The 17,735-nt window shown below is 34.0% G+C and overlaps 1 protein-coding gene across 1 annotated transcript in view; it reads left to right on the top strand.

Moving 5' to 3' along the window:
- Positions 1-5,565: 5,565 nt before the first annotated feature.
- Positions 5,566-17,735, top strand: part of LOC124365164 (inter-alpha-trypsin inhibitor heavy chain H4-like) — a 71,587-nt gene continuing 59,417 nt past the window's right edge. The window contains 2 exon segments of the mRNA XM_046821120.1: positions 5,566-5,761; positions 13,140-13,266. Of these exon segments, the coding sequence (XP_046677076.1) occupies positions 5,751-5,761; positions 13,140-13,266 (138 nt within the window). The 5' untranslated portion in view covers positions 5,566-5,750.

Below are 17,735 nucleotides of genomic sequence, written 5' to 3'. Positions count from 1 at the left end.
TATTCCCAGCTATTATCGGCTATCGACGGAAAGAAACACACAGAGATCTGTGTTTAAATTTGTTGTCAAAAATATAACTATGAATTGAAATAATAATTTCCATACAACTAATTAAACTAACTAACAAAATAATTTACATTGATTGGTTCAATTTAAGTTTTGAAACAAAGCTATAACTGTGAAATTTCCTTTGATAATTGGTAATAATCATAACGAGCACTGGCAAGCCTATAACTCTCGAGGGGCTGGAACATTTTAATTTCTGCCTGTCTGTTCGCACATCTCGAGAACGAACGACCTACGGTCTTGAATTTTGTACGGAGCTTCATTTCTATACAAGGAACATTGAGTTCGATGATGGTGCATGTCACTCCATGGAATTTGGCTGAGCTCAGGGCTGGGGCTTGAAATTTTGCATGCAACCTCAGCGGAGTCAGTGGCATAACATTTATTTTGAAGTATAATACGGGTTAAGTATCGAAATGTTACTGTATGGTGGAACTAAATATTTATCAAAAGACGTGGTTTTTCAAATCAAACATAAAAATCAATTATTTAACATTGGTAGATAGCAAAGTACATAGGTCTTGAAATCCTCTATAGTTTACAATTAATTGCTGGTAAATACACTTTTAATAATTTTATTTGTGATAACCCTGAAATGGTACTTTATCAGTGAAATTCACTAATTAGGTTATGTCTAACCTAGTATTTCGTTTTCAACCAGAAGTGCTTATACACGAGCAAAGACTAAGAAATTGCGTGCGAAGTCGCGGGCAACTGCTAGTTAATAATATGTGTTTGCTGTGTTTTTGAGACCAGGATGGCATTTTTCGGAACCTTAGAGACCAGTGGGGCTTAAACTGAATGAGTTTTTTTGAAATAAGAATAGGCCTATATGTTAACCAGGGATCCCAAGAATGTCCATGTAAGATTTCATAAATTCAAATTCAAATTCAAACTAACTTTATTCATATTATTTGTACAATTACATTTGAATTTATACAAATAAGGAATGGAATCATCTTACATTTTTTATTTTATTATATCCTATGTGTCCATATATTCTCCAAATGAATACAAAGCCTTATCTGTCAAAAATCTTTTAAAATGTTTTTTAAACAATAAATCATTTTCTATGTTAAATAAATTCCTAGGGACTTGGTTTATAAATTTAATAAATAAACCAATCGGTCTATTAGTATTTATGTGATTGAATAGCTCAAACACACAGACAGACACCATTCGATTTTTATAGTATAGTATAGATGAGCTAAATAACAAATTTTTATATTTATAGTTCTTTAGCAGTGGCATAGTCGGAAACGTTGTGGTGGGAAGGAAGAATATAAGAAATTACAGGATTAGGATGAAGAATTTTTTTCGTGGCTATATTTATATATTATTTAGGCTGTTCAAAAGTCAGGTCATGTTTTCAACCGTATCTCCTTAGGAGCTTAGGTTATCATTGAGATTAACATTTGTCGTATTCAGGAACTCGTATGCGGAGCCTTACAATATAAATAGTGTTGTAAGATGATCAGGACTTTACACTGTCTCCACTCTCAACAGAAATGGGTCCTGAGAAATCCTGATATTGAAGTTTTCTCTTCCTTCTCATTTCCATTCACTTCGTTGCCCATTGGTGGTTAAATATTACTTGGAATACATCTAAATCATACTCTTTAAAGAAGATTACATGTATATGTGGTTTATTCAGTTTTAATTAATTCAGCGGATATGAAATGTTTAACAAAAACCGCTAAGGCATTCTTAAAAACTTGTGTTTATGCAAAATCATATTTAAGTAAAATTTTGATTTATAGCTTGAAAAAACTGTAGAAATGAGAAAAATAAAAAAACTTTTCCGGAGATGTTCAAACGTCAATCTTACATAGCGATATTTACCAAATTAAAAAACTTTTCTAAGATCAATTTAATTTAATTCAAAGTTTAATGTCTAATTTGCAATGACTACGTCACTAGAACTGCTGCTCTACCTTTAAGATTGTGCCCTTCAAGAAGCAAACAGCCAGAACATGGCAAGTATTTAGGATTTCCTCTGTATTTTCACTTGTACAGGTATGTTGTAAACAAACTACATCTGGTGTGTGAACAATCAACTGATTAATTAATATTGATTACAAAAGCTCAAGTTCTGAGATCTGAACAAACATGCGAACAAAAGACTTATCATTTTGGTTTTCATATTCTGCCATTTTGACTCGCAACATTCCGAGGATGCTTTGTGATGTTTGTTTGGTACAAGACTATCTGTAACTGTAGCAACCTGGCTCAGGAATTCTCCCAAGGAATTTCGCGGTATATTGGGAATCCTATGAATCGTTTCAGATCCTCCTCACAATTACTAATCTTAGTAAAATAATGCGGTGGACAGGAGTAAATTTTAATTTGCTTTTATTTTATTTTACTGTGGAGGAAAAGTAAAAATACCTCATATAAGTATGCAGCACGAATATTAGGTGAAAGTAGTTGATTTTTACATATGAACAAGTACATAGTGCTACGCAGTGCTTTGTGGAAAGGTTTAAAATACTAATTGTCTTGCATGATTAATTGACTAGCGGAGTTTCAGAAAAGAACTGGTAATACAAGAGGCAATGGTTCACGATGTAGAAGAAGACACAGTAATACTTTTCGTAATAAAGTGGTTCAGAAATGTAATTTTGCTCTGAAAAGGCAATAAAATTATTAATTGTATTACGAAACATTGTATTCTTATCTCATTTGTGCAAATGAGCGAATAGGAACGTCTGATTCTGAACAATAAAAGACAATTGAAATGTACCTCATTTCAGTATGGTGGGCAGAATGATTGGTATAGTTGCCTTCGATTGCAATCAAGATAGTGCAGGATATAGACAGATTCTATAGTAATACCTCTTTTTCTGAGGTTGTTAGAATAACAAACTTACAAAATATTAGTGAATCAATCCGCACCAGCTGACCTCGGATTGACTCTTCAGTAAGTAATCCTTCTCACGATTAGTCAAAGATATAGTCCAACAACATTTAGGCATTTCAAAGTTTAGTTAATATGAAATAGAAACAAATGATGATGTTATTTTGTCTTATAACAATAAAGTAATAATAATTAAAAATATTACATTTGAGCTACTTAAGCACACACAATTTAAAAGTGATAGTTCTGGTTCTGAGTATCAAGAGTGGTAGCACAGAAGGTGACTGACGGACGGACGGATACGATTTTAAGTAGAATCTGTCAGGTCCTCAATAATAATCAGCACATTGCAGAATTGAACTAATCTGATGTTCTTTTGCTAAAAAGGGAAATGATTTAATATGCTTTTATGAAACAAAGTAATATAAAGGTGTAAACATTTTGCCCAAAGGCCTTTATTATTTTATATAACAGTATGTATTTATTGTAAAAAAATTATTTCGTTGAACATTACCTATTAGAAAAATTCCATTATTTGCTAGAAACGTCTATGAAGAAAAGCATTGCTGGAGTTGTTGTTGTGTTGTTATTGAAATGGTATTGTGTTGCTGACAATAATCAAATTTAAATAAAAACTATTGTGAATTCAGACTAGCGTACGACACTCTGTAAGCAAATCATTAGAACGAAAAGGAATTTTTAATTAAAACACATGATTCATCATATTGGACATGCTTGATTAAACATTGGACATGTGTATTAATTAAACACACACACACACACACACACACACACACACACACACACACACACACACACACACACACACACACACACACACACACACACACACACACACACACACACACACACACACACACACACACACACACACACACACACACACACACACACACACACACACACACACACACACACACACACACACACACACACACACACACACCACACACACACACACACACACACACCACACACACACACACACACACACACACACACACACACACACACACACACACACACACACACACACACACACACACACACACACACACACACACACACACACACACACACACACACACACACACACACACACACACACACACACACACACACACACACACACACACAACACACACACACACACACACACACACACACACACACACACACACACACACACACACACACACACACACACACACACACACACACACACACACACACACACACACACACACACACACACACACACACACACACAACACACACACACACACACACACACACACACACACACACACACACACACACACACACACACACACACACACACACACACACACACACACACACACACACACACACACACACACACACACACACACACACACACACACACACACACACACACACACACACACACACACACACACACACACACACACACACACACACACACACACACACACACACACACACACACACACACACACACACACACACACACACACACACACACACACACACACACACACACACACACACACACACACACACACACACACACACACACTGTATAGTTATAATATCTATAAACCCTTAAAAGTCTGCACAACTTTGTTGGAATTGTAGTTAGTTAATTATTGTTGTTGCAGTAGCTACATCAATAAAAAATTATGCTATTTACCCGTATTAAGTGGACCAAATAGTGAAGTTGAATTACAAAAAAATAAAATGAAATAAAACTAAAACCAAATTTGGTTACTGCTGAACACTATAAAAATCAAAGAAATGTTCTTTGGGTATGCTTTCATCTTACCAGGAAGAGAACGACTGGATTGTTCTGTCTGTTACTTAAGCATAAACATTTAAAAACTTGTTTCCAATGTTTAAAGCATAGTAGATAGTTTTAAAATGGAATAACTGTTCCTTTTTTATTTAAATCAAAGAAAAAAAACAAAAATAAAGAATATTTGGTGTATATTTCATTTTACAAATGGTATTGCGCATGTTTAGTAATAGCATATTTTCAGTTATTCTGCAACATATCCAAGCAAACTAAACATTTTACCTTTTATGGACCATGTTATATAATATTATTGACTACTATTGCGTAGGGTTTTCTTAAATGTAACAAACAAACAAAAACGGTTGTTATTTAAACACCAGAGAAAATTTTTCATTTCAAGCCCAATTCAGATCTTCATTTTTGCCCACATATTTTTATGACTGACTTATCTTGGCCCACATTAAAACTTTACGGAAGGTCACCAGAGTCTACAAACATTTTCGTAACCCCAATAGTCTCCTTTTGTATGAATAAATATTTGCAAGAACTAAAATCAAATAGCAGTTCCAGACCAGCTTTATACGCTCGCAGTTCGCGAAACAGGTTCTGGTGAAACCGGTTTTAAAATCAGATGCACATTCTGAGTCATCGTACAGGTTACGATCCTTCTTGTCATCAATTATATCCTAGTAATTTACTTTGCAAACTGATCATTCCCAGAAATTACAAACCTAGCGACTAGTTTGGAAAACCCGTAAATAACTGTCCGGGAAGAAGTGTAATGAGAATTATTTATTTTTGTGTTCCTAGAATTCTATTCATGCGTCAGCTGATCTTTCGTTAAAACTCGTCAGCTACCACGGCCCAGCTGATTCTCTATTGTTTACAGAGTTGAGAAGTCACGGTGACTTGGAGCGGTGCCAGCGGCTGCGACTTCAGACCTCTTGCCAGTCTGTGTCCTGTCATTTGATTTTCCTTGTTCAGTTCTAGTCGACTCTCATCTTCAAAATGTACAACAGGCAAGTAATTAATTTGCTTCTCTAAATTTTCACATATACTAGGCAAAGTAATTTTAATTTGCTGTTATTTCCATGTGGTTTAGGCCTACACATTGCTTATAAAGTGTATTAGAACACAGTCCAGACAGGGGTTTGTTATGTATTGTGACACTGTTTTTACTAAAAAATTAGGTAATGTTTTCATTATTACTAAAAAAATTTTAGGAAGTTAGCCTTAATTTTACCTTTTATTTGTAGCTGTATTTTACAAGAGGCCTATGCTAAACTGAATTTCCAATTAAACTTGTATTTTAATAAGTACATTAATTAATTAATTAATGTTGATATTGCTGAATCATTAAAACTACTCAATTTTACAATAAAATAAAGGCTGTATATAATTTATCATAAAATATACATTTTTCAAAGACAGGTTTTATTATTTACAATGTATAATTACTTATGTAAATATTAATTGTAAAAATATTTATTTATTTATTTATTTCCAACGGACATACTCCATTTTTACATTCAAGATCCATAATTCAAGATCAATAATTACAACTTAACCTAAACCAAAAAATTACCTCAACAAAAACATGTGAATGACTGAAAGGAAATATTACATAATGCTCTAATGCAAGGCATGATATATGCTAGAATAAAAACGTATTTAAATGTTTTAAAAACTATAACAATACCATAATGAAAGAACGCAACAATAAATAAACTATAACAATAGAAATAACATAATAACAGAAATAACTTAATAACAGTAACAACAGAAAAAACATAATAAACTATAAAATAATATAACAGGGATATTCGTAACAGTGTTTCAAAACAGCAGACAGTAAAAATAACAATGGTAAATAGACAAACTATGACATACAATAAACCGAGAAAATGAACAAACATAGACATTAAGTGGAGGCATTTACGTTGGCAGCACTGCACCTTTCACTTTCCACTTCAATGATCTCACGCCATCGTGGAACAGGTCGACAGTTATAGGCAGGTTGTTGCCGGCCCTCTGCAGGCGAGCCACCGTGCTGTTTGCTGCATAGTTTGTGCCATAGTGTTGCCTGATGAAGAGGTCATTGGAACGAGTGCTGGATGGTGTCTTGAAATTGAGGAGTTGAAGGACGTCCGGGCAAACCATCTCACCGTTCACCAACTTATGGAGAACCACTAAGTCGGCTACAGTCCTGCGAGTATCAAGATGTTCCAGTTTAAGTCTGGCGTACATATCATCAATTGGTACTTGTTGGTATTGGTATCCATTTCTGACACCCACCAAACGGATGAAACGACGCTGAATTCGTTCAAGATCATCACAAAGGTACTTTTGGTGTGGATTCCAAACAGTCGATCCATATTCCAGAATCTGGCGTACCAGGGCACAGTATATTGTCCTCAGGGCTACCATATTTGTTATATGTTTAGAAAAACGGGAGATAAAACCAAGCATTCTGTTTGCCTTCGAGCAAATATTATGAACGTGAGCCTCAGGGCTAAAATTCTGTGTCAGAGTAATTCCCAAATCTCTCACTTCATTTACTCTAGCGATGGTTTCTCCTTGCAACAAGTAATTGTACATTATAGGCGAAGTGCAACGGTAAAATGATATGGCTTGACATTTCTTGGCGTTTAGTGACATTTTGTTTATTAAGCACCATTCATATACGCCATGAAGACTATCTTGAAGTGATTCACAATCCGCAACATGAGTAATCTGTGAGTATAACTTGACATCGTCCGCAAACAATAGGCAGTCACTGTTGATATTCAGAGGAAGATCGTTTATAAAGAGTGCGAAGAGATAAGGTCCAATGATAGAGCCCTGGGGAACACCGGAAAGTGAGATAAACTCAGAGGATATTGAGCCAGCAAACTTCACTGCAAGCCTGCGCTCAGAAAGGTAACTCGACAGCCAACGAACTGAAATGTCATCGAAACCAAGCGCAGAGATTTTCTTGAGTAATAAGGCATGGCCAACAGTGTCAAAGGCCTTGGAAAAGTCTAAATATATTGTATCCAGCTGTTTGCCATTAGCAAAAGCATTCTGCACCTGAGTCTGGAGTAACATTAAGTTTGATAGAGTCGACCTTCCTGGTGAGAAACCGTGTTGCTGAGGACAGGTTAACTGAGCAATCCTAAATCTTATTCGATCAAGAAATAGATCCTCAAAAACTTTGGATATCGCTGAGAGAATGGAAATGGGCCTGTAATTTGAGGTGATGTCAGTAGGTCCTGATTTATGAATGGGGACCACGTAGGCTGCTTTGAACGCCTCAGGAAAAATTCCCATCGCAAGTGAAGTATTAAATATGTGGCAAACTGGAATGGCCAAGATGCTTCTGCTGTACTTGAGTACCCCTGGTGGAATCCCATCAGGGCCCCAGCCCTTTTTGTCATCGAGGTTTCTAAGCTTCTCCAATACTTCTTCAGGGGTGAACTCATAAGCAACTCCGTCACCGAGATGGTAATATCCGCTTGGAACAAAGACCTCCGTAGGCTTCGTGAAAACCGAGGAGAAGAAGTCCTTGAATATGACATTATAGTACATACCAAGTGTATGGAAATAAAATTAAAAAAATAAGTACATTTCAAAACAAAGACGATCCTTCAGTTCTATTCCTTTTTAGGAGATGTCAAAATCTGAGAGTCAAATAATTGTATAAAGAGAACTGATATGAGTATCAAATAACTTAAAATGTGATTTGTTAATGTACAAGTCGTTCATACAAATATGTACATGTTTATTTACATTTTTGTTATAAAAGTAAAGACAAAAAGTTAATTATAAGTTATGCACAATAACTTACTATTTAGTTATTTACAAAGAAATAATAAAAATTCATTTTCCAAGCTAGTTAACATTTTATGGCTGTTACTACCTCAAATAAGATATCATCAATCATAACAACTTGTTAGTTGATTAAAAAGGACTGAAAGCCAAAGTTTACAAAACTTGATTTTTACAAATTGTTTTCAATTAACTAAGTTTACTAATAGATTTGTATTCATATCTACATCTACCATTTGTTAGTAATATTTTATTTACACACTTTATAAAATGCCTTGTACGCTTTTAATTGACCTAATGGTGTAATTTGAGTTGAAGTAATGTTCATTTTTTTATTACCCTCAGCCAACACCATTATAGTACAAATTAACAGTGTAAGAAGTTATGAATATGGGAAACCATTTCATTCTCAATATATTAATATATTTTGTGGAGAAACACACAATGAGACAAAAAAATCAATCCTTAACTCCCAAAGAAATTGATACCTAGTCAAATAACACACAGGGACCACTATCATTGCTCAATCTTATCTATGTAGAACATTTCAAAAAACATTAAGTCTACAGATGAAATCGACATCCTGTGGATAGTTTGAACATAGGTAACCCATAAAGGCTCATGGGCCATCATTTAACAGGAAGATATCTATGTAGGAATTAAGTTATATGGAAATTTTTGAGTCTACATACAGCTCAATTTATTATAAAAATATCCACCAGAATGTTAGGCTTCACTAGCAATCGGCGAAATCATATGGATGGATGTACACTATTATCAAACTCAATCTTTCTTTATGTAGATATAAATGAAGTTTCATGGAAAGTTTCAAATCCTTAGCTGAATTAGTTTTTAAGATATTCTGTAGAAAACAGAGAGAGAGCTATGAAAGGAATGTGCTAGCCCTCTTAGAAATAGTAAATACTAAAGATATTTCTATAACTTGATATTGCCTTTATATAGAAATGAAGCACCATGAAAATATTAGGTCTATGGGTCTTCTTCAAATACCATACACACAGACAGTAGAGATATTTTGGCAGCTCTCTGAGAGAGAGGCTTTATTAATTCTGATCCAATAACAGTGTGCAAGCATCATAACATTGATGGCTTAAATATTTTTTTATTTTTGTATCCGAAATTTAATTGTAGGCCTAATAATAAATTATTACACCTAATAATTATAAAATAATAATAAATAATTATTATTAAGTATTATTACCTGTATGTGATACTATGTGCTAGGAACAGACAGCAGTGATATTGTTTAAAGAGGGCAAGCAAAGATTTAATATTTGCAATACTTAGGCTAAGAATTTAATATGAGTCATAATTAACAAGAATTTAATAAGCTTAAGTTATTTGCAAGAGAATATGAATAAGTAAATATACTACAAATATGTTACACAGACATGTTGATTTAAATTAGTATTTTACAGTTGATAACAGTAAAATAGGTTAGAAGTACTTAAAAGTGAAATTCAAGTGGATGTGTGTTCACATAATGGAACTTCTGTGTTATAACTGCAAGGTTGTCAGTTTCACATTTAAAATTTGTGGTGATTGATACAAAAAATTGATGTGCAGCCATTAAGCTGTTACATGAGCCTTGCTTGTTATGGTACTGGATGCCGCTTAGTGAAAAATGGTTGAGTCGAGTTATGATAGGGATGTGGAAGTTTGAAGAACACTTAAGTGTCCCATTGATATGAAGGGAAGTACCATATGAAGGAATTCTTGTTTGTCCTTAAGGGTTGGTAGATCTGTCGGTCTCATGATGAGGAACTACAAGATATCCATATCCAAACCAAAATTCCACAAATTTGAAGACTCTATTCGGAACTCTTTCTCAAGAAGCAGATACGCTAAATCATTATGTATTTCAGACAGGGGATTAGTATTCAGTAAGGATGATACAAAAGTTACATAAAGAAAGGATTTATATTATTTGATAAGTAATTAAATATGTAGGGGATAAAAAATTGATTTATTTGTGTTTAATTGGATTGCGCCAAAGCATTGAATTGGCTCTGCTCAGACTCATGATATCCTCACCTGGGTAAAGGGAGAACGTTTTCATGACGTTGAGATCTTTTAACTTTTAACTTAAGTAATTTTCCCAAGAACAGATCTCTTTGGTCTATAATCGCAAGTTTAAAGGTTTAAATTGGCATTAACACTTAGATTTATTTGGCTCCTTTACCATACATAGTTGACTTCAATAGGATCAATAATCTTACTGTAAAAAGTGACAAGAATTTAATTAGAAATTACTTTTATTTCTCACTTTTTTAGCTAGCTATGCTACTAAATTATAAAAAAAGAACTTTTTATAGGTGTTGTTTGCAACACTTTTATCAAAATTATTAAAGTTAATGATAATTTAATCAATATAATATTAATAATAATTGTATACTTAGCTTATTTCTTAAAACAGGATATACAGAGTGATTAAAAACATAGTTACAACCCCCCCCCCTCCTTAACTTTTTCGTCATTTTAAATATGTGAAATCTGTTTGTACACTTTTAATAGCAGCTACAAAGGGCCACACTAATAATGATAGTTTTCAAATTTTTGACCCTCAGGGGAAAGAGGGGTGGGGGTATATTAAAACTTTTCAAATAGTACTTATATTCTTGTAACTTATCATTTTAAAGGTCTTGGTTAGTCAATAAAAAATACACTTAAAGAATTGAAATCGGACCACTCTAAAAGAAATGGCAGCCCCAAACGTATAATGTTGAAAAGTTATTTGCATCCATTGCATATCTTGCTGCAATCTTTCAGAATATGAAGTGAAAGGCTATAATTCAAGAACAATAATTGTTTAACCAAAGAGGGAACCTTCTTGAAGAAGATGCTTTTTCAGCTCATTTATTTAGTTATACCTTTTACAGTTAAAAATGAATTAAAATGAAAATAAAACTTTTAAAAAGTTAAATTTGTAATAAAATCAGTTGTGAGTTCTGGATACCGAAGATTTTTAGTAAAATAATAAACAATTTAAGGGGGTATGCAAAATACTTTTCAATTACTCTGTATAACATATACATAAAATCATTTACAATGTATGATATATTATGTTAAATCTTACAAAGAATATTTAACAATTATTTATGGTTAATAGAACACTATTCTATATTAAAAAAGACAAACAAAGTAGAATTCCCCTAGGCAAGCCTGTTTGAATTATAAACTCGATATGAATTATTACAGTATCTTTAGTCTACAGTTATAATTAATTACTGGACCCACAAGCACATTGTTATACTATCAGCATCATCATGTCATTGCATTGTCATGATTGCATAGTGCCACATTGCCGGTGTATTAATAATGCACAAGGGAAGTGGTTTCATCCCTTTTAATTGAAATTAGATGTCATTATCTTTTATCAAATAATATAATAAAGTTTATTTGTATATGCACAATGTCTTTCCAAGCATTGCATCTTCCCACATTGATGAAAAATTTACTATGGTCAATTCCTTACTGGAAAGATCTGTACAACACCTAAGAAAGTTGTTGAGGGGTATTGCCATATCTATAACAAATCTTACCGCACCAGGCCAGAAAGATCTGGTCATCATTCCTGTCTGTACACTGAGATTTCCCACCCACCTCCGGTCAATGATGACCACTGGAAGAATTCTCTTGTCTGTATTCAATGTCATCTTGCTGCACGAGGTCTGGACAGACTGGTATTAAATAATTGCATTATTAGCTATGCTTATCTGTAAGCTGAGATGTTTCAAGCACAACAGATGTTAACATAATGATCATTACAAAAATCCCTGCACCTAATCCTATCTTGAAATATTAAGACCATAAGTTTGGACTCAAAAAGAGCTTAACTGTTTGCTTATGTCCTGGTAACTTAGGATGAGAAGATAAGGTAATCTCTCATTGTATTTCATCTTTAAAGCACATTTAATCTGTTTCCGAAGTGACAGAATATTGAGGATGGGTCAGATTAGGGGATAGCGACCACATCCTGTAGAGGTACCATGAAGAGAGATAATGGGCTCTATCTTAGTCATGTTTCCTTGGAATTAGAGGCTGGATCTGTTCCAACTTTTTTTAGTCAAAGCGGACATAAGAAACCATACTCCCTCATATTTAGTCTTTAAAAAGCGTTTAACATTAAAAGTCCCACCCACTCCCCAACAGTCATTCTCCGCAGTAAGCCTACTATAGACATACTGTACTACTGGTTTTTTACCCCTATATTTCAACATTTGTAGTTCGAGATTCGCTGCTCCTGGACAAATGCATTGGGTTGCCCAGATTTAAGTGACACTTTGGTCCTGTTCCCACAATGCTAGTTCCACTGGCAGGTATAAAACAGCAGGAAGTGAACCCTCCTCAGGATTAGCAAGCACACTTGTAGGTAATAATGACCATTAAAAATTAGTATCTCTGCACATAATCCAATTTTACTGTGCTGTGATTTTTAGATATGGACTCTAGTATAACATTCTGCCATTCTTATTCGGATGCTGAGATGTTCAAAACATTACTGAAGATGCTTGTTTAAAGTTAAATATTTTGCATTTTAATTATTGATTAAGCATATGTTTTTAATAGGAGGATGTGGTCTATGCCACTGTGTCTGTTACTGGTGCTAGGGATACACTTCTCCACCCAGGACATGGTTACTCTGGCTCCCAGTGAAGGTGAGGCCGAGGTTCCAGAACCTGACTCAACAACCCCAGTAAGTTGCTGTGATACCGGCTTAGTAATTCCAACTAAAAATATAAGAATAGTTTTACAATATGTCTTTGTAAATCTGATATAAAAGTGAATGAGTGACAAGGCTAAAATACTTTATCTATAAATTGCCTGATATAAGAAAATTAATTTGCACATGACTATTACATTAAACATGTTACCTATCTTCAAGTTATGAGTCCAAAGAATATTTTTCTTACATTTTCTTTGATTTAAAAACTTGTACTCAATGGGTGAAGTGAATAAAAAGTAGTATTTACTTGAAGTAAATACTTCGAAGTAGTAGCATTTTCTCAGAACGATGTGAATAATAATATACTTCCACTGGGTAGTAAGTACTTCGGGCCGTCCGGATTTGGTGAAGCATTTACTACCGTAGTATTTACTACCCTATAGCACTTACTTCACTTTTATTTTCCTTCTCTTATCGATGACCCCTCACCGAATGTTGGTGAACAAAACTCAACGTTCCTACGGAGTCCTGTTTATCTGGGATATCCATGTACCGGCTCGTCGGTGCATGACTCACTTGTCTGCTGTCTGTCAGTCACTTATTCTGGGTGCTGACTATGTCGTCAAGTGATGAGGCCGGTGATGACTGTGCTGACGTTGAGCGGGGCGTTGTTAACAGAACACTTTTTGTGCGACTATTGAGTGAAAATTCAGTTGTCGTAGAAAAGTCTAAAGTGCCAAGTGTCATGTGTGCTAACAAGAAAGCTTGGTATATCATGTACCGTAAATTAGTTAATTAAATTTCATACAATGTAAATTTCGCAACCTAATCAGCCAGTATAATATAATATTATTTTACATCCAATGTTCCGGAACTAAATTATTGGGCGGAGTAACTACATTCCCTCTAACTACATTCTCTTACATTCCCTCAAAGGGATTAGCCATAGAAATTTACTGGCGGCATCTACAACTACAAGTAAATATACATTGCTGTTTCTAGTTCTCACTAAGGGACCTAAAAGATCTATGAATAAACAATCCATATAGTTCTAAATGACCCCACACCTGTAAATATTAGGCCTTATTTTATGAGCCCTCCTACTGTAAATAAGATGAAAACAATAATACAGGATTGGTTGGACCAAGGAATAATTGAACCCAGTACTTCAGCCTACTCCAGTCCAGCCTTTTTAACAAAAAAGGACAGACTTGTAGTCAATTATACCGAATTAAATAAAAAGTTACAGAAAATTGATTTTCCCATTGGTGATTTAAATAATTATTATAAACATCTTAGTGGAGCCAAATATTTTTCAATAATAGATTTAAGAAAAAGTTTTTTTTTTGCAATGTCCTTTATCACCTGATAGTCAAGATCTTACCTCATTTAGCACAATATTTGGTAAATATAAATTTAAACGAGTACCCTTTGGTTTACATGTTGGTAGTGCTGTATTGTCCGCCTATCTGGACAAAGTCCTAGACAATATAAAATTTAAATATGTGATAAATTTTTGTGATGATATCTTAGTGTACAGTAAAGACCTTGATTCGCATTTAGTACATGTCAGAGAGATTGTAAATAGACTAAGCAAACATGGCTTAACGGCAAACCTAGAGAAAGCAAAGTTTTGTTTTGAGGAAATCTCCTTTTTGGGGAACTTAATAAAAAATAATACAGTAACTATAGATCCCGAGCGAACAAGGAGTATAAGAGAATTTATGCCGCCTAAGAACGCCAAACAAATTTCACAGTTTTTTTTTTTTAGGTATGACCAATTTCTTTTCAAAATTTATAAATAATTATGCCGAATTATGTAATCCTTTAAATCGTTTAAGAAGGAAAAACGCTAAATTTGTTTGGACAAGTGAATGTCAAGATTCGTTTGTAAAGTTAAAAGAAGCTATAATGAATCCTCCTGTACTCCAGTTAGCCGATTTTTCAAAGCAATTTATAGTAATGACAGATGCTAGTGGAATAGCCGCAGGTGGTTGTTTGTTACAGGAAAACGACCAAAATGAATTAATGCCAATAGCCTATTACTCTAGGAAATTTACTGATGCCGAATTAAAATATACTGTTTATGAAAAAGAAGCTTTGAGTGCACTAATTTGCATAGAAAAATGGCACGAATTTTTAGAAGTAAGAACCTTTAAATTAATAACTGATAACCAAGCTTTATCCTATGTCCTCAATCACAAAAGGAAGGTAGGAAGACTTGCCCGGTGGATCGAGAGGATTTTGAATTTGCCATTTGAGGTTGAATTTAAAAATTCCACCGATAATGCGCTGGCAGACGCCCTTTCACGTATGTTTGAGGGCGAGTCGACGGGAACAGCTGATCCGAGCCCCAGTGACTGCCGGAACGGTCCTGACCAGGATAAAAATAGATTATCGATTTCCTTCTGCCATTCAAACTCCTCCCGAAGGCAAACATGTAAACGAACATCTAATATAAAGCCTAAAATGCAGATAAATAATAAGTGCAATAACAAGGATAATTTGTGGTTGTTAATTAATGATTTGCCATTAGCGTTTAAAGATTTAGAAAAATATCAACTTCAAGATAAAGAAACTCAGCGAATCATTCAATCTGTTAAAAGCAATAGTAACAATTTATGTTATTTTATAAAAAACAATTTACTGATGTACAAAAGGAATGTAAAAAGTAAGAGTAAGATATTTTTGCCTGTACAGTTAATTGATTTAGTATATGAATTCTTCCACAGTTCTTTAATAGGAGGTCATTTAGGCATTGCTAGAACGCAAAGAAAAATCAATCAGTATTTTTATACACCTGATTTAGACGAAATTATAAAGGCAAAAGTCAAAGAATGTAATGTTTGTAAAATGAGTAAAGTGTGCCAAAGAAAATATGAAGGCGAATTAGTATCTGTGCCATTTAAGAACAATATGGATTGTTTATTCATAGATCTTTTAGGTCCCTTAGTGAGAACTAGAAACAGCAATGTATATTTACTTGTAGTTGTAGATGCCGCCAGTAAATTTCTATGGCTAATCCCTTTGAGGGAATGTAAGAGTGCTGAAATATGTAATAAATTAGACCGCATAATTTTTAACAACTTTTCTGTACCTAAAATAATAGTGTCAGACAATGCCGCATATTTTACATCACTGTATTTTAAGAAGTTCTTATTTAAGAATTTTATTGAACACCGTAGACTAGCGCCTTACAGGGCTAATGGAAATCAATCAGAAAGGCATATTAGAAACATATCTACATTATTACGTAGTTTCTATCACAACTGTCATAGTAATTGGGATAATGACCTAGGCTATATACAATTAAGTTTAAACACACCGCCCATAATGAAAGCACAGGTTTTGCTGCCTTTGATTTAATGTTTAATCATTCCTGTAATAATGCTTTATCTAATTTATGGAAGCTAAATGATCTAATTGGTGAGAATTTGTCCAAGGAAACTGTTGTAAACAATTTAAAGAGAGCTGTGGTGAATGTAAAAAGGAGTATAGCACATAACAGTAATAGACAAAAGTACTCAGAGCAAAATGTAAAACATCCCTTTAAGTTGCATTCCTTAGTATGGATTAGAACCCACTATTTAAGCAATAAGGTAGAAAAGTTTTGTGCAAAATTAGCACCAAAATATGTAGGAATTTATAGAATTTTATATTTTTTAAGCCCTGTAACTTGTATTGTACAACACACTGAAAATGTTTTGAATGTAAAAAAGGTTCATATTGTAGATTTAAAATTAAATTAAGACCTGTTCTGTAAATAAAAAAAAAATTTGTAGCATCCCTAGCTTAAGGAACCACTTGCTGCCAAATTTAAAAGATAAGATAAAATCCAGGATGTTAACCGTTTGGTGAATTCTTAACGAATGTGTCAATGGAAATAAAATATAGAAAAAGAATTTGTAAATAGACTTAGTGTAAAGAAATGAGACAAAGTTGATCCTGACTGTTTGTAATGAGGGAACCAAATATGAAAAATTGTCTGTGTTTTGTAGGTATGCCGAAATGTTGAATTTCGAATTTTGTAGATATATTTGAAGTGTTAAAATTCATGTAGATGTAAGATGAATAGGATGTTGTATGTAAATATATATATTAAGAATAATGCAGTATTAATAAGGAATGTGAGACTTAGCTTCTCGTGAGGGGACGTTTTATTCCAAAGTATTCCATCCATATTGGTATCTTGTCCGCAAGTCTCAGGGTATTTAATATATATACACAAAACACTGGTATGAATGCAAAAAAGAAGTATGAATGTGGCGCCTATATAACAAAACACTACACTACACTTGTTTACGATTTAATCGCCTTAAATGCCCTTATTCTTGCAACGACCCGCAAATTCTAAAACGCTGCAACGTGCACTGCATGAAAATAGTTTGCCTAAATTGATTTTCTATTTTTGGTCCCTAAGCGAGCAGTCATAGAACTGCATTGGCATGCGATCTAGCGGATTTCATAGGAAACTTTTGAAACCCCGCGCTATCGTATTG

The sequence above is a fragment of the Homalodisca vitripennis genome, chromosome 1, assembly GCF_021130785.1.
Source record: "Homalodisca vitripennis isolate AUS2020 chromosome 1, UT_GWSS_2.1, whole genome shotgun sequence".
NCBI lineage: Eukaryota > Metazoa > Arthropoda > Insecta > Hemiptera > Cicadellidae > Homalodisca > Homalodisca vitripennis.
This window is presented reverse-complemented; position numbering and strand designations above follow the sequence as displayed.